Source organism: Epargyreus clarus, unplaced genomic scaffold (genome assembly GCF_041222505.1).
Source record: "Epargyreus clarus isolate Ecla_fem2 unplaced genomic scaffold, WU_Ecla_fem_2.2 ptg000029l, whole genome shotgun sequence".
NCBI lineage: Eukaryota > Metazoa > Arthropoda > Insecta > Lepidoptera > Hesperiidae > Epargyreus > Epargyreus clarus.
The window spans coordinates 9,531,351-9,558,376 of NW_027332235.1; the positions used below are offsets into that span (position 1 = coordinate 9,531,351).

Here is a 27,026-nt window from a genome sequence, read left to right on the forward strand (position 1 = left end):
AGACTGCTGGTAAACAAGATTATTTTAAGAATATGTCCTTAATCCAGTATTGGTATGGGCCTTAAATATCACCTTCATATATTTGCCTAATATATGACGCTAGTAGCAAAAGAATGAAGACATAATTATATTGTATCGGTATAACAATTCATGATAATGCTCAAGTTTGTGCAAACATACAACAAATGATTTAATTACAAGCCATTGTTTCGAATTATTGAAAGCAAAACTGAATATTTAATTATTTTGAAGTTGAAATTGTAACCTACATAGGATTTTATGCTTTACGGACAGCGAATAGACTTAAATTTGTTTTATAAGAAAAGAGTTAAAGTTTTATTTGCACAGTACATCAAATTTGAACAGATGCTACCTGTTGTTTTACGTAGTGTGTGAGTACATATAAATAGGGGTATGGGAGACACTGCAATGTGTATAGCTATACCGGTTTGGTCTAAGACCACCATCATGCTGCCCCTTCTAGCGGTGTTATTCGTTGCGCAGGTGAGTTCAGTTTGTTTTATCTCTTTTGTTTGTTTGTTTGTTTTATTTTTTCTTTTTTAACAATACATCGTTTTTAATAGCGTCAACATTATTTTTTATTTATTATTGTCTTTATAATATTATAATTGTATTTTTAAATGTAATATTATATATGTATATTTATAATATTGTTTATTTTAAATATATTTATTGTAATATTATTATCCCATTATTGTATTTTTAATTTTTTTTAAATATTGAATTTGGTTTTTAATTGTTTCATGTATCTTAATGTGTTATGAATTAACTGTACGTATTATTATACGTATTATTCGTTCATGTGTTAAATTAAATGTGCGTATGAAATACATGTAAGTTTTTACAAATATAAGACTCGCGTGGTGAAGAGGTTGCTAATGGGGTTTGACACGCAGAGGATTCCGAGTTCGGTTCCTGATTACGTTGAATATTTAGATTTCTGGGTACGAATGTCTGTATTTTCGTTTTTGTCTATCTAAGGCAACTATGACATAGGAAATTCTACTTTGGGGCTATTATGATAGAAATTTATTTTTTATAAACTCTCTCTTTATTATATTCATTAATTTCTATTGAAAACTATAAATTACAAAATTAGTAGTCTGCAGTGGCTGTTAAACAAAATCATGAATTAAAAAACACTTATATTCTTACTTGCTCCAACATATAGTTTGCGTTTCGTCGGCATGTAGTCACACAAAAATATGATTACTTAAATATAAAAAAACTTAAAGATGTAACCATAAAAACATACTGAATTCGCGAGCATCCATCCATATTCCTAACCCGCTATAAAAGCTATGTAATAAAACAACAGTTTATTATTAAACATTTATGTAAATGGGTCTCGGATCTTGGCGGTAGGTGCAATACGTTTTCTCAATACCCATTTACGTGAGAATATACCGATTTACATGAAAATATGTTGGGTATGAGGATTTGGAATAGGATTGGTTACTGATATATAGGTGCGGGATTTGCTGTGTTCTGAAAGTACGACTTCAATTTCAAATTATCTTAAAAAAATAGGTTCCAAAATTAGTTTATGTGATTAGTGATTTGGTTTGAATTTAACCAATACATAAAAATATAAAATAGGAAAAATCAAAGGTCTGTTAAACACCATACACATCATCAAATAATATAAAACACTTATATTCTTACCTCATCTAAAATACGGTTTGTAAGTCGTCACCGCAAAATTACACCAAAATATGATTAGTTAAATAGAAATAAACTCCAAAAAGATGTGACTATAAAAAGATACCGAATTCGCGAGCATCCATCCATATTCCTAACCTATAAAAGCTATGCAATAAAACAACAGTTTATTATTAAACATTTATGTAAATGGGCCTCCGATCTTGGCGGTAGGTGCAATACGTTTTCTCAATACCCATTTACGTGAGAATATACCGATTTACATGAAAATATGTTAGGTATGAGGATTCGGAATAGGGTTGGTTACTTCGTTATGGAATAGGGCGTCTTCTGAAAGAATGGTTTCAATTTCAAAATATCTTTAAAAATCTAAGGTTTCAATTGGAGTAAAATTTTAAACTGGGGTCTTCAATTTAAAGAACTAATATAATGTTTTTAATTTAAATTTTGTTTTCTTAAGTTAATTATACTTAATGTTAGATGTTCGACGAAAAAAATTAATGTTTAACGTTATGGATTATTTTCTAATCTCATTATCGTAAACTTAAATTAATCATTAATTTATAATTGTTTTTTGATTAATTGTTAACAGATGAATTTAGTTTTTCTAACTAATTAAATCTTGCAAAACCAGTGATTAAAATTGTTTATAAAGTTAAAATGGTGTTGCTACAAAGATTTCCATCCTATGTTTTTCTTAAATTTAACCACCAATTTAATTTTTAAATTGTGAATAGTATTTTTTTATAATATTGAAACAAGGATAATAAATTTAAAACTAAATAACAAGAAATGTTTAAAGCTAAAAAATAGTGAATTAGCTACATCAACCCTTACAATCTTACCCCTCCACAGCGCCCTTACCAGGAGTTATTACGTTTCGACAAATATGACTGTTTTGGTATTTGTTTACGTATTGTCCCATACGATTTTCTAGTTCGGACACAATCCGCTAGGGGCGTTGATTGGAACTTGTATCGGCAAATACGTAAACAAATACTAAAACAGTCATATTTGTCGAAACGTAAAAACTACTGGTAAGGGTACTGATCTCTGAATGCCTTAAATACACTATTATCTATTCACAACTGTAGCAACCCTGTAGGACTACCATGAGTTTACAAAAGTATTACTCGCTAGTGACTGCGTAAAATAAATGTATGAAAAATTGTACAGCGCCTCTGGTGGTTACTCGTAGAACTAAAATCCGTAGTGACGTAACTCGATACGTAAAAAACCTATCGAAATCAAATCGCTAGCGAATGTCATTATGATCTATTGTCATACAAATTCGGTCCCATGAGACATTAATTTGACAGACGTTGTCAAGAAATACCGTAACGATAGTAGTTATGTTATTCACTAGCAAAATGACAATAGTTTTCTATTTACCATTTCTATAGTGGCGTTTCTATGCCAACTCATGGTAATGCTACTAACATAGTTGGTATATGAAATGTGTGTGGTAGTGACGGGCGCTGCGGGCGGCGCTACAGAATCTTGGAAACTGATAAAATTTGATATTTCAGAATTTTCACTGTTTTACTAACTTAACGTTTAATATCGTCTCTGAATATGTTATCATGGCAGCTACTGCACCTACATACCTCATGCTTACTATATAGGTATAGTATGCTGAAAATAAATCTGATGTCTTATAAACATTTACCCAGTATATACTTATGTACTTATATATTTTTTCATCTTCCATAAAAACTAGTTATTGCTATTTATGGCTATTTTGGTGGCGGCGGTACCACCGCCTCACTTATTTCTGCCTAATAAAATCAATGTTAAGCGCTACTGTGTTCTGGTTTAGTGGTTGTGGTGAGGAAGAAAAAAAATTCAAGGCGCTCCAGCTTAGTCCTCGCTTAGGGATAGCGGAGCATCTTTAACCGAACTTAGGAAGGCATCTAATGTTATTTGGGGTTAATTACAGATGTTCATAGGCGGCAGTAGCCACTTAACATCAGGTGGACTGCATGCTCGTCTGTCCTATATTATATAAAAAATCTAACCAACTCCATATGTCATCCATCCATCGATATGACAGGTTGTAATTGATGATCACAGATAAGTAGCTACTCTTGAGATCCAACATGGTCGTTTCATATGTCGACAGTTGACACCCACACCCTTCGCAACACAAGAACTTCCACTAGAATGCACATTTCTGTGGTGTGAGAGGACCGAACTCTTAACTAAGTTGTTTTAGTTCTCCCTTACGTGTTTACTTAGCTTAATAGTTAACAACTGCCGCCCATGGACATCTGTAATGAATGCTGACAAGAGCTAATCCCTCCTGATGTCGACCACAGTTGCGCCGCTACCCCTGAGGACTGAGTTGGAACGCCTCGGAAAAGTATGTCTCACTTTCACACCCAAACCAGAACACAACAGCGCTTAACACTGCTGTTATTAGGCAGAAATAGGTGTGGCGGTGGTGCCGCCGGAGTTGAACCACAACGGGTTCTACCATTAAGTTCCACGAAATCTATTACAACATAGTGAAACTGTCTTCAATCATTCAATCTTAGCTTTGGTTTATAGAGCTCGACATATAAAATTGGTTCGGGAACACGGCTGTTATTGAATGACGAGTTTATTTGCATGTCATTAGGGTCCACATTCGTGCGAAATTTGACATGTAAATATTCCAATATTTGACATCTGCTTGAGTCTGATTATAAGCGAGTAGGCGGCAAACGATTTAAGTGTCTCTTTCGTTAAATATAAACGAAAATTTTACTTCAGTTTTGAAGATCAGTGGCCGTGGTTCGCCGCGGTAAGGCTGAGTGTGGACCCTTTTGTTAAATTTTACTGCAGCAATGTTCTGATTTGAGAATCATGTTTACTATTATTTATGCCATATAATGTTGTACTATTATTTACAAATGAATATTTCTTTCTTTCTTTTATTATCAACCTATTATTGGTCCTAATACTGGACACGGGTCTCATTTTAAAGTGAGGGTTTAAATCATACTTCATCACGCGAACAAAGTGAGGGTTGGTAGACTTCACACACCTTTGAGAACCTTTATAGAGAACTCTTAGGTGGTACCTACAGGTTTTCTTCTGTTTCTCTCTAAACGTACATCATATGTGATAATTAACGTAATACGCATGTGATTTCGAAATAATGGTGGTACTTGTCATGGGTTTGATTTCCGAACTCTTAGTAAATTCGTGTTAATCATTGTCATATTTATATTAACTACTCTGGAGGTACCATTGTCACGACTTTCTGCATTCTGAGGAATGTTTTAAAAGCTGATAGGTTCTGGTTTGAAGGGTTTGGTCCCTAAGGTAGAGTCATTTATATGAGAGTTTCTAACTGAGATCTCAAGGGCAACATTACATATGTCCATGGGCTGCTGTAATCAGTGACCATCAGGTCAACTGTATACTTATCTATACATATAAATAAAATTGTAGTGTCTGTTTTTAATATTGAAATAAACGCTTTTTACTACATGCATATACGTACAGTATATATACCAAAATAACATTTTTTACAATTTTTGTCTGTCTGTCAGTCTGTCTGTCTGTTTGTTCTGGCTAATCTTTAAATGGCTGGACCGATTTTGACGGGATTTTTATTGGCAGGTTGCTAATGTAATAAGGAGTAACTTAGGCTACTTATATTTTAGAACTAGCTGTGCCCCTGTTTCTTTTTAACGCGGGTGAAACCGCGGGACACAGCTAGTTTGTAATAAGAATCCACTTAGACCATGTTCCATCGGTGGACACTTAAGATTAGACGGATCGCGTATTTTTGCTCCTTCTAAATAAGAAATCGTTATTCGTCAATAGAGGAACAAGTACCTTATTCCCGTACAATTCTTGTCACGTCTCTGATTTATGGATATAGGTATTCAGGATATAAACTTGTAATATTTTCGGGTGCTATTTTCGTATGAAACACTCATAAGCCGGTGGAATAAAATTAATTTGGCAAATGTTTATTTATTTGAGTTTCGTTTTGCCGATTTGGTCGTTTGTACGATATATCGACATTAGGTAATGAAAATATAGTTATATTATAACCTAACCTAATCTATCCCTGTTCACCAGGTCAGTGTTAGACAATAACTTAGTTTCAGAAAATTTTAAAATACATAGTTTTAAAGTATATAAAAATGCTTTTTACACTATCGAGAACGGAGATCTAAAGTCATTTCTTAAATGTATGTCTGACCGGAATCGAACCCGGAACCAGAGTCTTAAACCAGTATTATAACGTAATATAGTTAGTACTATACTAGTGACTACGACCCATACAACTCGGTCGATATATCGGCAATAAAGACATTTAAAAACGCATATCGTGAGTTATATAATAAAATGTCTCAATTGCGCGATATTTTGAGTCTCAAATCATATAATATGTAGCTTCATCATTCATCTATGCTCTGCAAAAAAATCGTGTATGAGTGTTTGCAAAGTAATTTGTGTAACATGTTCTAATGTGTTGATGTCAAAAGTATTGTACGTTTATGAAAGAAAATAACGAAGGTATCATTCGTCACAGTATTAATACACCGGGTATGAAATGTATGAAAATAAATCTAGGCTAATAAGCTTATAAACGAAGACGAAGAACAAAATAGGCTCATAATGTGTGACATATATCTTCTTCTCTTAAGTTTCGAAAATAACTTTATTTTACATTTTTGATTTGTAATTCATAATGTTATAAATAACAAAGTAAATTTTCTGTAAGTTTAATTATAATTGTAAATATTTTTCAGTTAATATAATAAACAATTCATGCTTAAAAAAAAATTACATTCTTTGATTAATTATTTTTATATGTATTTATGTATGCATGTTTTAGATGCATTAAAAAATTCAGAATTCGTAATTAATATATTTATAATACTTTTATATTTATTTATACTTTTGGGATTACTTAAAGTTTACAACCACGAGTATATTTACGAGTATATTTTGTACCTTCTCTTTGTATATACAATATGTTATATATATTATTATGTTATATATAATTTATAAAAAAAAAATCAGAGTGTGTAACGTAACGTGTGTAACGTAACGTTTTCCTTACAGAGCGTAGTCGCTGCTCCCTCAGTCTCCGTTTCTCTCATCCCCGTCAACCAATACCCGACCATTCCTGACAATGGTCGACCGGTAAACAGGTAATATATGTAAAAAAATGTGTTTTGTATTGAAAAACTTTTTCAGGAAATAATAACATAAAATTAATAAGTATATTTTTGTGTGTGTTTGTATGTTGTACTGTAATTTTGGACGGGACTTTTGCTCAAAGATGGAAGATTTTAAAGAGATTGGCAAATTTTTCACAAAATATAAATTTAAGATCCGCAAACGCAAAGGAACCACAAAAATATTATTATTTCTCTGACTGGTGTGTTGTTGAATGTTAATTTGAGTAATAATGTATTTATACATTAAATTGCTGCAAATAACATTATTTGCTCTAGAATCGAGTGTAAGTAGGATTAAAATATTAATTTTTGAGCAAACATTTTGAAGTTGACAGAAACCACTGTAGGGTCATTTCGGGGGATACCCCTTTTACACCTATTTATGTCGAATACCAGCACAGTTAAGCGCTGCTGTGTTCCGGTTTGAAGGGTGTGGTACGGAAGACATTCTTTTCTGAAGCGATCCAGCTTAGAAGGAGTAGCGGCGCATCTGTTGCTGACCTCAGATAGGTATATAATCTTATTTGGGTTTGATTACAGTTGTCTATAGAGGGTTGTAGCCACTTACCATCAGGTGGACTGCATGCTCGTCTGCTACTCTTATATTATAAAAAAGTGATAGTCTAGTGGTTAAGAAACTTGGCCTCTTGATCGAGGGGTCCGAGCTTCAAATCCCAGGGATGCATCTTTGATTTTTCAAATTTTCTTGCTTAAACGGTGAAGGAAAACACGTGAGTAAACCTGCATACCCAAAAATATTAAAAGTTTTCAAAGGTATGTGAAGTCTGCCAATTCGCATACGGCTAGCGCGGTGGACTATGGCTTAATCCTTTTCAAACAGGACATCCCAGACAGGACAATAATGGGTTTTTGATGATGATTATAAAAACAATTATTTCTAGGTACGTCGTCGATGGCGCGTCAGGCTGGATAGACTCAGCCGACATGCCGTTCTACGCCCAGATGGCTCTCCAAGCCGTGTACGACATGGCAGATTCTGGTGACGTCAGCAGCCAAGCTGGATCTCTCGTCAGCACCATCGCCATCCTCGGAGAACTCGTCGCTGGACTGCCTGGCGACTCTTGCGAGTCTGCTGCTGTAAGTATTTTTTATTTATACGAATTGAACCTCAAGGTTATTTTTCACTTTAGGTATGTTCCTTTTTTTATATGTAACCTAACGATAAGGCAGACGGGCTACCTGATGAAAAGCAGTCAACGTCGCCTATAGACATTTGCAACACCAGAGAAGTCACCACTGCATCGCCGGCTTTGAAGGAGAGCTCTTTTTACACCCCTCTTGAAGAGCCCCATGTCATAGTCCTGAGGGAATAGTGGCAACTTACCACCAGGTGGACCACATGCCCCTTTACTACCTCCTTGCTGTATAAAAAAATATGGGACTGCCCGCAACCCTTGAGTATCAGATGAAATTTGTTCCCTTCCAGTTTTCATAACAATAACAATTCCTTGCAGTTCATCAACGCCTACGCGTACGCTGCCAGTACCGGCAACAACGGCGGCTTGAAGCAAGCTGCTAGCAACTACCTGAGCCGTCTGAACACTTACATCGACCTGATCGTACAGCTGATCGTCAACCCCAGCTCGGTCAAGTTCTCTGTGAGTATCTTTAGGAGTGGAGATCCGAGTTCGATTAATCGAAGAAGCGATCGCGCCTAGACATCGATTATTTTAATCGATCTTCAATAATGGATCGACTCGGTGAATCGATCTTTCATCCTTTTTTTTGTTTTCGAGGGGGAAACCTTCGAATGGTACCCGCTGTCGTGGGAGCGATACAGAGTTATGTGGGATTCTTACCTCACTAAAACCCCCCTGGTGGCCATTGTCGGCGCTGCCCTCCTATCGACGTACGTATCGATTATTTTAATCGATCTTCAATAATGGATCGATTCAGTGAAACGATCTTTCATCCTAGAAAATCGAAAGTCGATCTTTTCGAAGAGTTCGTTTCGAATCGATTCAAGAATCAGTCTTTTCGGAAAGAATCGCCATCCGTAATCTTCTTCATGACGCTACTTTTCTCTGTGAAGCTACTGTTCTTTACAAAGATGTTGTACTTTTTGATGCTATTGTTTTGCAGAATTCTAAGATGATTTTTTGGCGTATCTTTCGTCATTCGACTGTCACTAATCAACACTTATTTCAGTATTATAACAGCAACACTTAACGCTACTTGTTGGAACGTGTGGTGGAGATACTTTTGATATTTTTGATGTATCGTTTGACAATTGTCACTGTCATCTATTTTCATGTTTGGCAAATATTAAAAAAAATGTAGTTTTTAGATCATTTACAAATGAAACGATATTTCTTCGCACTTTTTGTTCGATTTCGTGTCTTACTGCGCATGTCGGCATTATTCCGCGTAAATTACACCATGCCAGCCATTAAACGGCTGACAGAATTGTCAGCCGTTTAATTGCTGTCATGGTGTTCTTCAATTACAAGGCGGTGAGATATCTATACTTATTTATGTGATTTACGAATATAGAATAGATACTGAAGTTATAAAAATAATAAACACATTTCATAACAATAGAACACTATTTCTCCAAAATTCTCCACAACTTGAAATGAAACATTTTATTTGACAGCTTTAAAATCGCTCAAACGGCTACAAGTTCCGAAGCTTCAAAGGAATTCCATCAACACGTGGGTATAGCTGAATATTTCCTCGTTTCGTATAAAGGGATTCTATTTGCCGAATTGTAAAGTATCGGAATGGGTTTGCGTGCATCTGGACGTCAAAGGCCTGCACGAACCACAACCAAGTTCCAATAACAGGATTTATAACTCTTCTACCAGTTTTATTAACTTTGAAATTGTCACAGCGTTTTGTTTATTGACCGTCCATTGGCGAATATCTGGAGCGATAGAAGAAGGCGTATTTTGACGCAACGACTGAATAGTCGTTTAAGGCTAAGTACATAGTTCCGACATTGTCGCGACGACAAAGTCGCAAAAGCATTGCCGTGTAAACGGACTATTCGCGACACGACTCCGACGCCCATTTTTCTTCTAGCAATATGTCCTATAGTTTTCGTAGCTCACATATCACTAGGCGGGACGTGTGCTGCACGATTCATGAACACAAAACGGCGTCGTCGATGCAAAATACAGCGACTGCACGTGTTTGCGACTTTGTCGAGACGCTGAATGGTCGCAGTCTGCAATAGCGATAGACTTTCTTTATAAGAACAATTATAAAATGTTATGACGATGATTATAATATATTATGACGACCTACGAGGCGGAGTGATCTGACGCGCAGAGGGTCTCGGGTTCGATCCCCGGCCAGTCAGATATCTTAATGTTGAATTTAGGTTAGGTTACCTGTTTCTGGGTCTGGGTGTAAAAACCCATAAAGAATAATTGAGACATAAATGTCTCTCTGGTTGGTCTCTCTGTATGGTTGTCTCTGTGTATGTCTATAGCATCACGATACAGGGAATTGTAGTGGGACTGTAGGTGTTTAAAAAAAAACTAATTCTTTGCGACTTTGTCACCGCGTCGAAAGTGTCCAACATTTACTTAGCCTAATTCGCCACTTCTCAGGCATCCTATTTATTGAATGACCGACGAGCATAGATTAGTAAAGATACTTCGCCGCCTTGAAATTGAATGAAGCCAAAAACGGCTTATTAGTAAGTTCTTTTTTTGAATTCTTGACAAATAAAAACATTTTTAGTGAAAATTTACGAATAAACAACTAATACTGCGTAATTTACATAATAAATAAATAATTATTTCAAATATTTTACGGACATTTTAGCACGGAGACGTGGCAAAACTTTTTTTCGCAACTATTTCAATTCTTAAAACTGGGTACATTTTCTTGTTAGGAGTGAGTAATCTTTACAAATCTATGCCGACGAGAGGTACATGTTTAGTAACATGTACATTGTAAGGTTGAAGATCTTCTTCAGTCTTTTGTAGAAACCCTTGCCCAGCAGGACATAAGCATTGCAAGCTAACAAATGGCATTATCGACCACAAACTGAGGAAGTCAGCTCCATTATTCTTTCAACTCTATATATCCCAAAGCTATTTGTTGAAACGATTTATCATCGTTTGATTGCCTAACGTGTTTTAGTTAGCGGTCATTTATGTTTTATTATTATTGATATTAATGGTCTTTCCCACACTTTTCTACTTAGGAACACTTTCCTGAACACGGATTAGTGAAATAAACTATTACGATTGGTGCCAAGACGTTTTCCTATTAGTTTTATCGAGATTGGTATTAATCAGATTGAATTGAATGATTAAGATTTGTTTTATCTTTTTGTTTGAAAACGCGAAAGTAGTTGAGATTTGCGTTAATTTTGTTATTGAATCCATTTAGAGCCAATGAATATTTCAAATCACTGTGATAGCAAGGTTAGGCGATAACACGGCGACTTTTAATGGCGATTCAGTAGCTATACAATCGCGATGCAGTCGCGTTACTCTACCCGATGTTGCTCGATACTAAGTCGCGCGTTTCCGAAACGCACTACTGAATCGCCACATACAGTCTCTGTAACCGCGGCAGTTATTAATAATGGTTATAATATGAAGAATTAATATGAAAAAAAGTGTAACTTGATTCAATAAATGTTGTAAACTGTAAAGATTATTATCTTTAGGCGACATCTCTATTTTTCTCGTTCATTCTCTACAATAATTTTGGAGAAATGTGGTGATGATGTCATTTTGGATAACAATTTTTATTGAATCAAATAAATACACATGTTTCTGTCATAGCAAAACCAAAATTGGATTCCGTGTGGCGTATCCACAATCTTCTACACATATTGGTTTTTCTGCCTAAATAAATCCAAAAATGTGTCCAGTTTTCGACAGTTCTGATGAAGTTTATTTTTGGTATTTTAGTAACATTTCTGTTATTTTTGCAGACCGGCCCACGTGGTACTTGCCTCGGAGGAGGCAGGACTTACCAATTCGAGCAAGCCTGGGACGGCATTCTGAACAACTCCAATGCCTTCCAGATTGGGTATGTAGATCTTGAGTAGCCATAAGACTGACGGATCTTTGTGAAGATATTTTAATGAAATTAGAACGAGGTTATACCTCCGATTGTACTTTTGTATTTTTTACAATGGGGCTTTTTGTAAGCTTGGCCAGTAAGAAGCCATTGTCGCTTATGGACATTTGTAACAGAGTACTACATTGGAATGTCTCCAGTAAATACGTTGTTCATCTCATACTCCAAATTCCACACAACAAAGCAGCTGTAAGACAGAAAGGTATAGCAGCAATACTGAAGTTGAAACAAGAAACTTTTTTCTTTCTCTTTCCATCGTCCATGGTACTGACATAACAAATACTATCAAATAAGCCTGATGACAGTGCATTATTTTAAACTAAGCTTATCGTGGAATTGGGACATTTTAACACTTTTCAACGGATTTTCCTGCCATAGCATTTTTGCCGTTATCACGATCAATTAAACTGGAGCGAAATATCGACAAAAGTTAATTAAAACCCCATATCTTGATTAACTGCTAGATTAAAATGTCTGATTACAATTGTAGGATAACTTTGCAACTACAATTAGAACTTTAAGCGTAGCGAAAAAATCTAAGACTATGACTATGAATCCTCCATATTGCTTCACCGAAAAGCGCGCTGAATCAACGTAAAAGCAGCATATAAAAGTAGCAGACGAGCATGCAGTCCACCTGATGATAAGTGGCTACTGCCGCCCATTGACATCTGTAATCAAACCCAGATAGGTTTAGGTATTCCTACCTGAGATCGGCCTCAGACGCGCCGCTACTCCCGAGGACTAAACTGGAACGCCTCGGAAAAGTATGTCTCCCTTACCACCCTTACCCTTCAAACCGGAACACAGCTGTGCCTAACACTGCTGTTATGAGGCAGAAATAGGTGTGGCGGTGGTACTGCCGGAGTCGAACCACAAAGGGTTCTACCACCTTCAAGCCAGTGCTGAGACTGCGGACTAGTGATGTGTCTAACACACTTAATGTTTTACCTAGACTCCTGAATGAAATCTACTGCGCCGCAAGACGCATGTACCGCGCAACCAGCGCCACCTCCAACAACGTTGCATCAGCTCTCACCGCGGTATCCGCGCCGATCATCAACAATGCTGCCCAAATCGCCATGCCTGATTTGGCTAATGTAAGTATCTTTAAAAATCAGAACCTCTACGATGTCATTGTATTACTGTCTCACTGGTGGACCCAGATTACCTCACATGTAGGTCGAGGTCCTTGAGAAGTTTTTTAGAGAACTCATAAGAGGAGAACTTAGAAAGAGATTTTTTCGTGATGATTTCGCCCACCGTTAAAGTTATATTAAATTTATCAGCAAAATTTGAGGTGCTTGCAAAACGAATCTTTAATGGTTTGAATTTGACTCCCAAGGCCCTTATATTTTTTTATTCTTTAGATAATAGAATAAAATTGCACACTTGCACACTCCAGTAGATCATAACAATTATAAAGATTAATCGTAGGTAATAGGCAACCTTATCGCTATGTAGTGATCTCTTCCAGATAACCATGAAAAAGGTAAGGAGGATACAGTACCCTTACCATGAGTTTTTACGTTTTGACAAATATGACTGTTTTGGTATTTGTTTGCGTATTTTCCCATACAAAATCCAATCAGCGCCCCTAGCAGATTGTATCAGAACTATAGTGTCAGTATGTTTTGTCTCTCTTTTTGCGAACATGTGAAGCAGACAAAAAGACTTGAACACTTACTTATTGTTACGTTTACTCAGTCTACTGAAGCATACGGAACAGAATAATGAATTAAGTAAACGTAACGTAAAATTGTAGGATGTTTTGAAAACTCATGGTAAGGGTACAGAGGAAAATGGGAAAAGTGTATGAAGTTAAATATGAATTAACTGTTGAAGAGGTTTTGACTGTATTAGGTTTGACGAACTTGAGTGAAAGTGCACAAAGCGTTAATATATTAATATATTTCCAGTATCTTTACCGTACTCATGACCACTGTCTTCGCTCCTCTATTAATCTCTCTCCAAACTCCCACTCATACTACGTCCTTCTACAAAAACTCCTTTTCCTCTGTTGCTGTTTGCCTATGGAATAAATTAACTTAGTCCATGCGCCGCGCTAAATCGCTCGACGAATTTAAAATTCAACTGAGGAAACATTATTTATAATAATAAAATATAATATAATAAAATTTGTTTTTTTTCCTCCCTTGCTCTCGTCATTTTCACATTTTAGTTTTGCTCCTTTTTTTCAATTATTATTATTATTATATATTTTATTTGGTCTATTATTATTGCTATTTTATCTGATGTGCTTTTGTCTTTTTTGTTTTCTTGTCCTTCATTTTTTATCGGATTCCTACATGTTATGTTATTATTGTTTACTGTAATTGTATTCCTTGTAGTCTGCTCCACCTCTAACTTCGCACACCCTATCCTACTTTCCTTATTTGTCCTTTTCTCTTTCCCGTGCATAGGTTGGCTGGAAGAGATCGCTGCTTAGCGATAAGGCCGCCGATTGCATACTGTTTTTACCTTAATTAATACTACTGTTAAATTCTACTGTAAGTGCGCAATAAAGAGTATTCTATTCTATTCTATTCTATTCTATTCTATTCTATTCTATTCTATTCTATTCTATTCTATTCTATTTTATTCTATATTTTCAGTTGATGAGGACCGTTGCGAACGGTAACAACCCAACTCAAGCAGCAGCCATCGCTAAGGCCAGCTTAGCCCAGGCCCTCTCCAAAGTCTCAGTCTAGACTGATCCGGTAAACGGAACATACGTATCGTATTATATATATTGATCTATTATCACCAAGCAGATTATATAACCAGATCGATATCTGGATGTTATCTATTGATATATAATTATAAAAAGAACAATTTTGGAATTTTAAGAATGTTTTTCTGAAAGAAATAGGATATATTTGTATGTAAATATAAGTTTTATTACGAAACAAAACGACCCGGCTTTCATTTCGACACCGATTTTTTTAATAAAGATGTATCCATTTTTTAATATTCAGGGGTTTTATTTTTGTTAAATACCTTCCTTAATACGTAACTGCAATAAAGCGACAGAGAGAAAATTAAAAACTCGAAGAGTTGGTAAGAAATAAAGTACGTCTTAAGTCGAAATTAGACAATCACAAATTTTGTTTGTTGTTTGAACGATGAAGTTCCATCCACACCAACTGGACCCGTGGCGGTCCTCCACGGTTCGGTTTGCACGGACGTTCTTGCCACGAACGTGCAAGATGTGGAATGAACTTCCTCCTGAGGTATTCCCGGAGCGCTATGACATGGGGCTCTTCAAAAAAGGTGCAAAAAGAGCTCTCATACAAAGCCGGCGATGCATTGGCGACTCCTCTGGTGTTGGAAATGTTCATAGGCGACGTTGACTACTTTCCATCAGGTAGCACGTCTGCTTTATCGGTAGGTTCAAATATATATATAAAAAAAAATGATAATTAAGATGGATAAAAAAACATTAGGAATATTTAACGAGTGTTAGAAATTTAAAGTACTCATATGTTAATTTTGAAAAAAAAAAATCTAGACAGCCTGCATAAATCTAACTATAGTCTGATTCATAATTAGGTGTCCAAAATGTAAACAAAGAAATGTCATTGTCAAAATTCGATTACAGGTATTGCAAACCTTAACAAATTAACAAGAAACGAAAATTTTCACAAAATTCAACATAAAACAAAAACTTAATAACGGCAAACAATTAAAAAAAACGCGCTAAGAAAACTAGAAAAAAATCGAGTTCGATCACGATCACAAAAATGAATAACATCAACTACGAAACTTAAAAATGGCGGCACAAAAAATATGTTGGATGCCGATTGTGTGACCATTATCACAATTTAATTTTCTCTCATAAATCTTGTTTTTTATTATTATTACTGTATGAAATAAAATTGAGTTAATATAAATATTGGAAAAGGTGAATTGATTTTAATTTATTTACATTATTATTTTATTATCCATGTATTAATTTAATATTGTCAAAAATAAGAAACTGCCATTTGACACATATTTTCTTGATAGGTCAACACCTTTGTTTACATTTTGGACACCTAATTATGAATCGGACTATATGCTTATAATAGCGTTCAATCTGATGAAGGTAGTAGAATGTTTAGTGGCATGATTGTGGCAGTAACAAATTATATACTTCTGCCATTAAACAAATAACTGCGTTTATATTTGAAGGGTGTAAAGCAGGGACAATAAAACGAAGCGATCAAAATTCCATAGCACTCAGGGGTAGCAACATTAGCAACGCATCTGTGGTCGACGTCAGATAGGACTCCAATCTTATTTGAATGACTAGCTGTGCCCCGCGGTTTTACCCGCGTTAAAAAGTACATCTAACGTGGGTGAAACCGCGGGGCACAGCTATTTCTAAAATATAAGTAGTCTAAATTACTTCTTATTACATCAGCTACCTGCCAATAAAAGTCCCGTCAAAATTGGTCCAGCCATATCAGAGATTATCCGGCACAAACAGACAGACAAACAAAACTTGTAAAAATGTTATTTTGGTGTATGTACCGTATGTAGCGTATGTCGCATGTAGTAAAAAGCTGTTATTTCAATATTGAAAACAGACACTCCAATTTTATTTATATGTATAGATGATTACAAATGTCCAAAAGCGGCTGTCAAAACTTATGATCTATTAGATTTAAGGCTGATGATACTATGATATTTAAAGTTTTAAAAAATATAGTTCCACTCTTCGTTACATCATATTTTTGACTTATTGTGGAGATGAAAACTACAACGTCAAATTGTAGATGATAAATGATCATAAAAGGTGAATAACGTTTCAAATTCCTTTTGACATGACCATTTTTCAGTTGCCCAATATTGAAATGAAGTATACTATACATCTTCATAAAACGCAGGTGGGTTTGTGGTAACCTTTATAGAACAATTTTATTAATAAGAAGATCTATAAAGAACTAAAGAAACAGTATGACGGCCTCAGAATATGGAGTCCAAGGTTTGATTCCCAAATACCGACTTTTGTTTGATGTATCACTCGCTTTAAAATTAAGATAAACATATTACTAGCTGACCCGGCAAACGTTGTGTTGCCGTATAAATAAAAAAATGTTAAGGGTGAACAACCCTTATCACTCAGGGGTATGCAAAATAGATAGTAGCCGATTCTCAGACCTTCTGAATATGCATATAAAATTTGGTGAAAATCGGTAAAGCCATTTCGAAGGAGTACAGTAACTAACATTGTGACGCGAGAATTTTATATATGAGATATAGACAACGTGAAACGTATTGTGAAAATTTCTTTCAGTAAAAGGAAAGATTTTTAAAGTCTATCTGAGCTTGTTAGGATAGCATGGCAAATTATGGCCTGATTTTTTCCTTCTAAAAGTAGCCCAGTGTCAACTGTGAGGCAGTTGAAAATGTGCATGGATTTCTCACAATTGGCAAATGGAAAATCACAATGTGCCAAAACTATAACTTATCATAAAACCTTTATTTAATTTATACACAATTAAGTTCGAAGATCGAATCCTATGTGGTTCGACTCCGGCGGCACCACCGCCACACCTATTTCTGCCTCATAACAGCAGTGTTAAACGCTGCTGTATTCTGGTTTGAAGGGTATAATCGAGACATACTTTTTCGAGGCATACGAGTACTAACTTAGTAGTAGCGGCGCATCTGTAGTTAACCTCAGGTAGGAATCTAATCTAATCTGGAGTTGATCAAATACCCATCAGTAAGTCGCTTACCATCAGGTAGTCTACCTGATGGTAAGCGATCTGCGATCCTCGTTTCTACACTGTAAAAAAGAAAGATATTTCGAAACACACAAACAGATTTCGCTTGTTAAAATAAAAACCTCCGCTAAACCTTTTGTTTTTATCTGTGCCAGCTAGTTTGTTTTATCTGTGGACGTGGTTGGCAATTAAACAGCCGCGTCCGTGCCGCAATGCGTTCCACTATTTATTATTTCTAACATTTGCGACAATTCCACTGTAACTGACGACAAACACGATTTCCAGTTTGAAATTCTTTTAGTTCTTCTTTTGTCATCGAAATAAATAATACAATCTACTTGATGGTGACGCAGTGATAGCCTAGTGGCTAAGAAACTCGGCCTCTCGATCGAGGGGTGCGAGGTTCAAATCCCAGGTACGCATCTCTGATTTTTCAAAGTTATGTGCGTATTATAAATTAATTATCACTTGCTAAACGGTGAAGGAAAACATCGTGAGGAAACCTGCATACCTGAGAGATTTATAAAAAAAAAGTGTGTGTGTGTCAGCTACGACGCACGATTGGAGTTTACTCCTTACGAATGATAATTATGATATATATCGAATAGAAAAAAGGGTAGGTAAATGAACGCATCTGCTAAAATGATAAGAGAAACAAACATATATCTGTAATTATTCGGATTATTTATATTACTTCAATAATGCGTATTACATAAAGTATGTTACAAAATAATATAAAATAGCGCCATCTAGTGGCAAGTTTTATAAATTGTAAGTTTGCAAGTTTATCAATCTATGTATTTTGGTTCCAAATATTATAATGGTAACTTAATATAATTGTTTATATTAAAGTAAATTTTAATATAATATAATTATTTATATTTAAAACAATGTTAAACGTTTTATAACTTAAAACTTAATAATTATAATTTCTTTGCCATCTATAAAATATCCTTGTTGCAATTTACGGATGAAATTTATATGAGACTCAATAAATGTTATTATATGTAATTTGGATTGTTTCTGAATGTTTTATAATTCTAGAATTCATTTAAAACGTATTGCTAATTTTATATAACTTATTTTGAACATAATTCATTAGCAATAATTCTGTAATAAATATTAAATAATACTGTTTTGATTTTGCCCGTTTATCGTTGATAGATGGTGCTGATCAATAATGCATCCATTTTTATAAGTTAAATTAATATATCAGTAACTTACAAAAGCCTCTTTATGTTAAAAACTTATTTTGCTAATATTATATCTTATTCAATTGCTTACTGATTTTATATGTTACTCTTCTTTAAAAACGTTCATAAAAGATTGTTAATCATATTATGGCGCCAATGTTCATATTTTTCACAGTGTTTATAAATGATCAAACCTATAACTTAATTTATGCAAAAATGTAAATAAATTAGTTAATGACGTTTTAATGTTTTATATATTGCTAATTATTTTTATTGTAATAATTAATTTCATATGGGATTTGAACTTACTGTATTTTAAATTAATAAAAGCACTCTTGATTCATATTTTGGTTTCCGTTACGCCTCAACTTTTCGTGTTACACTTGATTTTACTCCTCATAAAATTTCCGTACCGGGCCTTATAACTCAAATCGTTTCTTAAGGAGTAAACTCCAATAAACTCCAAAAAAATCTCAAAGGTATGTGAAGTCTACCAATACACACTTGGCCAGCGCCATGGACTATGGCCTAATCCTTCTCATTATGAGAGGAGACCCGTGCCCAGCAGTGGGACAGTAATGGGTTGATGATGACTTGATGGTAAGTGGCAACTGCTGGTCATGGACATCTGTAATCAACTCCAGATAGGATTAGACTCCTATCTTTCCAACTGAGATTAACTGTTACTATAAATGCTGGTAATCTGCGTTAACATTCCTGAAGACTAAGTTGGAATGCTTTATATGAGTGACTTTCCTTTACCATCCAAACATCACCATTTAGTAGATTATGCTTCTTTATACGCCCTTAGTAATACTTATTCTATCCAAATATTGCTTTCTCTTATCGCTAATCTTTGGTAGGCAAACCAATGAAAGATTGAATATGAATGCCCATTATTAATAATTAATCTATCCAATGTTTTGTCTATTTGTGACATTCAACAGCTTCAAATATAGAACTACTTTATTCTTTTTCTTAATTCTTTATTTTATTATAATTCGATATTTGGTAGGCTAAAATGTATTGATTAGGACTAAAGTCTAGACGCTATAAAAATGTATTCCTGACATATCATGTACGAAAGAACTATGAACTTTGAATGGCGCTAAATAGAAAAGTATGACATAACGATAAAATAATTATTCCTAGTGGTAAAACTGCCTTATTCAAACAAAGTGTATTTTGTATGGCTCCACTTCTGTACAATAAACTACCAAAGAGCATACGGGCCATATCAAAATTTGAGCTATTTAAAACCCAAGTGCAAGATTTTTTAATTAACAAGTGTTATTACTCAATTAAAGAATTTCTGGACGATGAGGTCTGATTGCAGTGCCCCACTGAGATGGTCTGGTTTATTTTGACACTTATTGACTTGTTTTGTAATTTATTATGTCTTTATTAATTCTGTATAATTTTAATTAGCCTGTCTTTTAAATCTATTCTCTTCTTCATATATTAATTTTAGAATAAGACAAATTATATTGTACGCCGTATGGCAGGACATAGCGAATAAAGTAACATTTTGTCACCTGTATATTACGTGTCCACAATAAATATGCTTTGACTTTGACTTTGACTTTGATGATTATACCCATATGTAGTCATGTCGAAATGACACTAAATGACAGCCTTATTCTCTCAACGATCAGTAGCACTACCATGAGTTGGCATAGAAACGCCACTATAGAAATTGTAAATAGAAAACTATTGTCATTTTGCTAGTGAATAACATAACCACTATCGTTATGGTATTTCTTGACAACGTCTGTCAAATTAATGACTCATGGGACCGAATTTGTACGGCAATAGATCATAATGACATTCGCTAGCGATTTGATTTCGATAGGTTTTTTACGTTACGAGTGGCTCACACTACGGAATTTAGTTCTACGAGTAACCAACAGAGGCGCTGTACAATTTTTCATACATTTATTTTACGCAGTCGCTAGCGAGCAATACTTTTGTAAACTCATGGTAGTGCTACTGACCATAAGAGGTGTACAACGACAAGATAGCCAATGCAACTATTGTTTACGACGATGTTGACAATTTCACTAAAAGTTCATACAAAATTAGATCAGTACTTTCTGAGAAAATCGCGGACAAACACATTTAAGTACATACATACATAGCGGTCGAATACAAAAAAACCTTTTTTGAATTCGGTTAATGAGTGGTGTTAATAACACATACCGATCCATTGAGTTGCACAAACATTTTTTAAAATTGGACGTAGTTCCAACCACAAAAACTAGAAAATAGGTCTTTTAGTAAAAGTTAAATTGCTTAATCTATGGTTGGTATCACTGATATCTGTATATTTTAAAAGAAAAAATGTAGCTTGCCATTTGTGATAGTAAATAATAATTGGCCAAGTGCGAGTCGAACTCGCACATGGAGGGTTCTGTACCACGTATTTATTTTTATTTTTAGTATTTTTTATCATAGTAGGATTTCGCTTCATTAGTAGGTATATGCATTTTTAAAATATAAAGTGGTAAATATTAATTTCATTTGTAACTTTGTTTTATTTTTAGTATTTGTTGTTATAGGTGCCAGCTTGTGCATACATTGTCAAAATTTCAAGTGTCTATCTATTACGGTTTAAGCGGTAGAGCCCTGTGACAGACGGACAGACGGACAGACAGCGGAGTCTTAGTAATAGGGTTCCGTTTTTACCCTTTGGGTACGGAACCCTAAAAACGGTTTTTGTGGGTTGGATCCATTTTGCATAACTACGTCCAATTATGAAAGAAGGAACACGTAAATGACCTCAAACAGGAACCGCGTGATAAGGACGTAAATATGTGAGCCATCTCATTCAGAGTAGCGAGAGAATTTATAGCAAGAGACGGATTGCAGTCGTAGGCACTTGTCGTATCACTTACGATTAAATGCTAAAAAATAACAAAGCTATTAATGAATAACTTAGTATTTGTTATAATAATGAAATAAGACTATGGAGTATACAGTGTAGCTGAGAGTAATTCGCTACTGCTACCCACGGACATCTGTAATCAACCCTAGATAAGATTAGATTCCTATCTAAGGTTGGCCACAGGTGCGTTGATCAGTTACAATGATCATCTTCATCCATAATCTGTATGTATGTTTTCTTACGATTAAACTGTCAGGTTTGAATAAGCAATAATTTTTAATTTCTAACACGCACAATGTGTATGCGCATGCCTGGCATTTGAACCAAGCCGCCAACGGGAGAAATCTAATTTCAAATCACTAGATCACTTCTCCTTATTAGCTATTAGATTAATTATCTCATTGGCTTTCGCTTATTTTACAACAACCACCTATAACACTAAAGAATTCATTCACAATCCACCGTTTCTCTAACAAACGTTTCTCCACTCCAAAACTTTCAAATTTTCCATGTACGTTGTTTGCCTGCTGCATTCAAGTAAGAATTAAACATTCATTTTTATTCGGTTGCAAGGGAACCGGGCCAAAGTTGTAGCTTTTATTTCGCTTAAGATTTTTATTTATTAACAAATGCGGCAAGAATTGTTGTTTGCTTTTAAACGTGGGTTTAGTTTCGTGGAGGTGGCTTTGAGCGTAATTGTAGTGAGCTAGATAGATTTTTTTATTCATTTTTTATAATATAGGAGTAGCAGACGAGCTTGCAGTCCACCTGGTGGTAAGTGGCTACTGCCGCCCATGGACATCTGTAATCAACCCCAGATAGGATTATATATTCCTACCTGAGGTCGGCCACAGATGCGCCGCTACCCCTGAGGACTAAGCTGGATCGCCTCGGAAAAGTCTGTCTCCCTTACCAAACCCTTCAAAACGGAACACAGCAGCGCCTAACACTACTGTTATTAGGTAGAAATAGGTGTGGCGGTGGTGCCGCCGGAGTCGAACCACAAAGGGTTCTACCTCCTTCAAATTTAGTTTAGATTTAGTTCCGTGTTGTATTTTACTTAGATATAGGTTTCAGGGAAATATAAACATATAACGAAACACTTTGTGAAGTGACGGTAGATGTAGTGACATGAAAAAGAGCTCTGTAAAGAACCTATTTTGAATTAAAAAAAATGATTTGATTTATTATTAAAGTTATTTCCACGTTAGGTCATTTCTTAAGTTCATTTTATATGGTGTATCGTTATTAAGAAGATGTAGATATAGATTTGCGTCAGAAATATTTAGACTCTTCAATAAAATATTTAGGTTACAAATATTATGTGGTTGATAGGTATACAGCTTGGCCCTGTAGATTGCCAAAAACATAGATTAGTAAAGATTACTCACTCCTAACAAGAAAATGTAACCAGTTTTGACAATTGAAATTGTCACTGTCATCTATTTTAGTGTTTGAAAAATATAAAATAATAGTACTTAGAGCATTTACAAATAAAAACGATATTTCTCCGCTCCTTTTGTCCGATTTCGTGTTTTTGCACCACTTAACTGTACATGTCGCCATTGTTCCGCGTAAATTCCACCATGACAGCCATTAAATGGCTGACAGAATTGTCAGCAGTTTAAGCCATTTAATGGCTTCTTTCCACTATAAGGCGGTGTGATATCTATACTTATCTATGGCCAAAAATCGTAACCATATTTTTCATGCAAATGTGTTATCTCGTCATTTAATTTTTTTTTGCTTTAGCTTCATTGCATATCTGTACATTAGTCTTTTGAAATCCACATACATACGCTCAAAAAACATTACCCTCCCCAGTTGGATAAAAATAACCGTTCCTATCTATACATCTATATAAAATTATCTGGTTTTAATTTTGAAACAGCTGCTTTTTACTACATGTACATACACCAAAATAAGATTTTTAATTTTTTTGTCTGTCTGTCTGTTTGTTCTGGTTAATCTCTGAAATGGCTGGACCGATTTTGACGGGACTTTTATTGATAGGTAGCTGATGTAATAAGGAGTAACTGAGGCTACTTATATTTTAGAACTAACTTTTTTATTTATGATATTGTAAGATTTCTTTTTAACGCGGGTAAAACCGCGGGGCACAGCTAGTGTCTGAATATAATGGTGTATATTTTTATTTAAATCCGTGTTTGAACCAATGGGAATGCGCTGACTGTTTAATTTCTTTTCCAACTCGTTACAAATTGCGGTGTTTGGAGACTGGGTTTGGCGAAAGTGTCGTAAGCGTTTTATTTGGCAGAGCTCCGATCATTATTTCCGAAAATAAATGTGGGATTGAGTTCGACGAAATGATGATAGATTTTATTCATGTTAAATAATTAACACGAAAACTACTACTACTATTACTACTACTACTACTATCTTACTGCCAAATTTTAAAGTACCCTAGTACTTTGAAACTTATATATACCATTATAGTCCATACGCGAAAAGTTCTGCTACCTCAAAACTGACCACCGCTCATCTACTTGTATTTCTGCCTAATGACACTAATGACAGCAGTGTTAAGTGCTGCTGTGTTCTAGAAGGTTTGCAGTAAGGAAGACATATTTATCCGAGGTATTCTAACTAATTCGTCAGGGGTCGACACATTTATGGTCGACCTCAGGTAGGATTTTTATCTTATCTGGGGTTGCCTACATATTCCAGGGGCGGCAGTCGCTTACAATCATATGAAAGGCATGCTCGTTTCCTACTTATACCATACGAGCTTTTGTCCGCGGCTTCGCTCGCGTTACGAAGTAATATTTTCATTCCCTTGGGGGTAGAATTGATCAAAATCCTTTCTTAGCGGATGCCTACGTCATAACATCTACCTGCATGTCAAATTTCAGCCCGATCCGTCCAGTGGTTTGGGCTGTGGGTTCATAGATCACTATTTCAGTCAGTCACCTTTGAGTTATATACAGGGTGAATTTTTAAAACGGGCCTTCAGGGCCAAATCCGAAACTATAAGGATTAGCGAAAAATGCTGAAAGGAGTTACAAAGCCGATTTTGATAAAAACTAAAACTGCATCATTAGTTTTTTAAAATATTTTTTTGTTATGTATAATCCTTAAGGATTAGTATGCCAATGTATGGAAAAATACGTATTTTCTTCAAAATTTTCCTTTTCCTTTAATTTGTCACATAACATTACTTCCCAGATTTTGATCCTTATAAGCAACACTATCAGATAGTGGAATAATATAGAGGGTGTTCTTTTTTCAAAATGAACTCGTTCGATTCCCGGCTAAGGAAAAAGTTATTTTAAAAAAGTAATGATGCAGTTTTAGTTTTTATTAAAATCGGCCTCGTAACTCCTTTCAGCATTTTTCGCTAATCCTTATAGTTTCGGATTTGGCCCTGAAGGCCCGTTTGAAAAATTCACCCTGTATATTTAGATAATACGGAATAGGGAAATATAGGTAGGATTCATAAAAATTGTGGAAGGGTTGGATACCATTATAAAATGTATGCATTAGGATGACAGCGTCACTTACAGATTAACCGTAGTAGAGTCAACTTACCCTGATGATGCTCCGTTTTGGAACGAAACACGTGTTGGTGGTGTATATTTTTGATTATTTGCACCTGCACGCATCCTTTGTAGGAGGGAGGGTGGTACATACTGCATGGTTTGAAATATATACCATCATACATATTAGGAGCGGATTGTTGAAAAGTAGTTTTAATCTTAACTTAATAGGAATTATAAAGTAACTAAGTCACTTCCGCTTGTTGCAATGCACATAAATAATTCTTTCTGCTCAAAAACCTTTCAGAGTTGCAGAATACTAATTAAAACAGACCAACTTCGCACACATAAAAGTGCAGTAAATAAGACATTAAAACTTGTTATAAAACTCTGTAAGGGTAGCAGCAGACATGCGAATTCGAAAAGTATCGAAGGGTTGAAAGTATGAAACAAGTATGGTTCAAATGACGACCCGCGTGGCGGAGCGGTCACCATACACGTCTGACGCGCAAAGGGTCCCGGGTTCGATCCCCGGCCAGACAGATATCTAAATGATGAATTTAGATTTCTGTTTTTGGGTCTGGGTGTTTGTGTCGCCTCTTACGACAGGCAGGGGATACCGTAGCCCTCTTCTGGTCCCGGAGCTACAGGGACAGTGTCCATGTGTCCTAGGAATCCTAGTGTGGGGCTGTGAGTGTAGAAAGCGTTAATAAAAAATAAAAAATGAAAAGGTGTCATCGCCACACCTATTTCTAGCGTGAATCCGTTATAGCGTTTCGGTGAATGGGTGTATATGCTGTCGAGTGACTAAGCTGCTTTTTCGAGGCGTTCCAGCTTAGTCCTCAGGGGTAGCGGCGCAACTGTGGCCGACCTCAGGTAGGAATATCTAATCCTATCTGGGGTTGATTACAGATGTCCATGGGCGGCAGTAGCCACTTACCATCAGGCGGACTGCATGCTCGTCTGCTACTCCTATATTATAAAAAAAAATTGAATTGAGGTCCACATTATCAAAACTTTATTTGATTTTACAAAATTATAAATGCCTCATACTGACTTATACATCGCCGACAAATACGTATTTCATTGATGATGATGAGTCCGGCAATCTTTTCGTTTTAGGTAATAGCAACTGTGTTTGAGGGCCCCAGTACCGGGGCCCGGTGTGGAACGCCCCTTAGTCCACTAGAGAAAAGTAGCAACTCTGCTAAGGCCGTAATGGAAGTAAAAGGTTGCTGGCTAAGTAACCGAAAAATAAATGCTAGTTGAATCCATTTTGAGTAAATTAAGCTTTTGAAATGTAAAGCTGTAATAAAAATACGAGAAATCCTTCGCTACTTACCGTGTTAGAGTTGCACGCTTTTAATTTTTTATGCAGAATTCATTATAATTGAGTTAAATTTTAATTATGATAAGTAAAAACTGATGGACAAAGTTCCACAATTTTTGTAGATAATAATTGAGGTCCAGTGTGAAGTAGCGGTGTGAGTGGTATTGGGAACCATACGGAACCTTATTACAGAAAACATGTACAGCCTCGGTTTTAGTTTTTTTTCATCGTCGTCAACCCATTCTAGTTCTGTTGCTGGGCAAAGGCCTCCTCTCGGAATAAGAGAGGTTGAGTCCAACTCTACTAATACTACTACTAATTCGCACATGGCCAATGCAGATTGGTTGAGTTCACACACCTTGAAATCTATATATTTTTTAAATATCGGAAGTATAGGTTTTGCAAGTATCTTCACAGCTTAAGCGGGAATCGAACGTGTTCAATTTGAAAAAAAAAACACATCCTA

At 35.4% G+C, this 27,026-nt stretch overlaps 1 protein-coding gene and 1 long non-coding RNA gene across 2 annotated transcripts in view; one reads left to right on the forward strand and one right to left on the reverse strand.

Annotated features, from left to right (window-relative positions):
* LOC140754593 (uncharacterized) overlaps nucleotides 1-27,026 on the reverse strand; it is a 587,467-nt gene that overhangs the window by 133,455 nt on the left and 426,986 nt on the right. The window lies entirely within an intron of this gene.
* On the forward strand, nucleotides 374-14,915 carry Fib-l (silk fibroin light chain). The gene is made up of 7 exons (XM_073089475.1): nucleotides 374-504; nucleotides 6,754-6,842; nucleotides 7,775-7,970; nucleotides 8,348-8,491; nucleotides 11,794-11,891; nucleotides 12,898-13,042; nucleotides 14,558-14,915. Exons 1-7 carry the CDS (start codon nucleotides 415-417, stop codon nucleotides 14,651-14,653), a joined length of 858 nt encoding a protein of 285 aa, XP_072945576.1. The 5' UTR covers nucleotides 374-414; the 3' UTR covers nucleotides 14,654-14,915.

Coding starts and splice junctions, on each gene's coding strand:
- Fib-l (XM_073089475.1), top strand. CDS start 415: ATGGGAGACACTGCAATGTGTATAGCTATACCGGTTTGGTCTAAGACC. Junction 7,971..8,347: donor ACTCTTGCGAGTCTGCTGCT/GTAAGTATTTTT, acceptor AATTCCTTGCAG/TTCATCAACGCCTACGCGTA. Junction 11,892..12,897: donor TCCAATGCCTTCCAGATTGG/GTATGTAGATCT, acceptor TGTTTTACCTAG/ACTCCTGAATGAAATCTACT.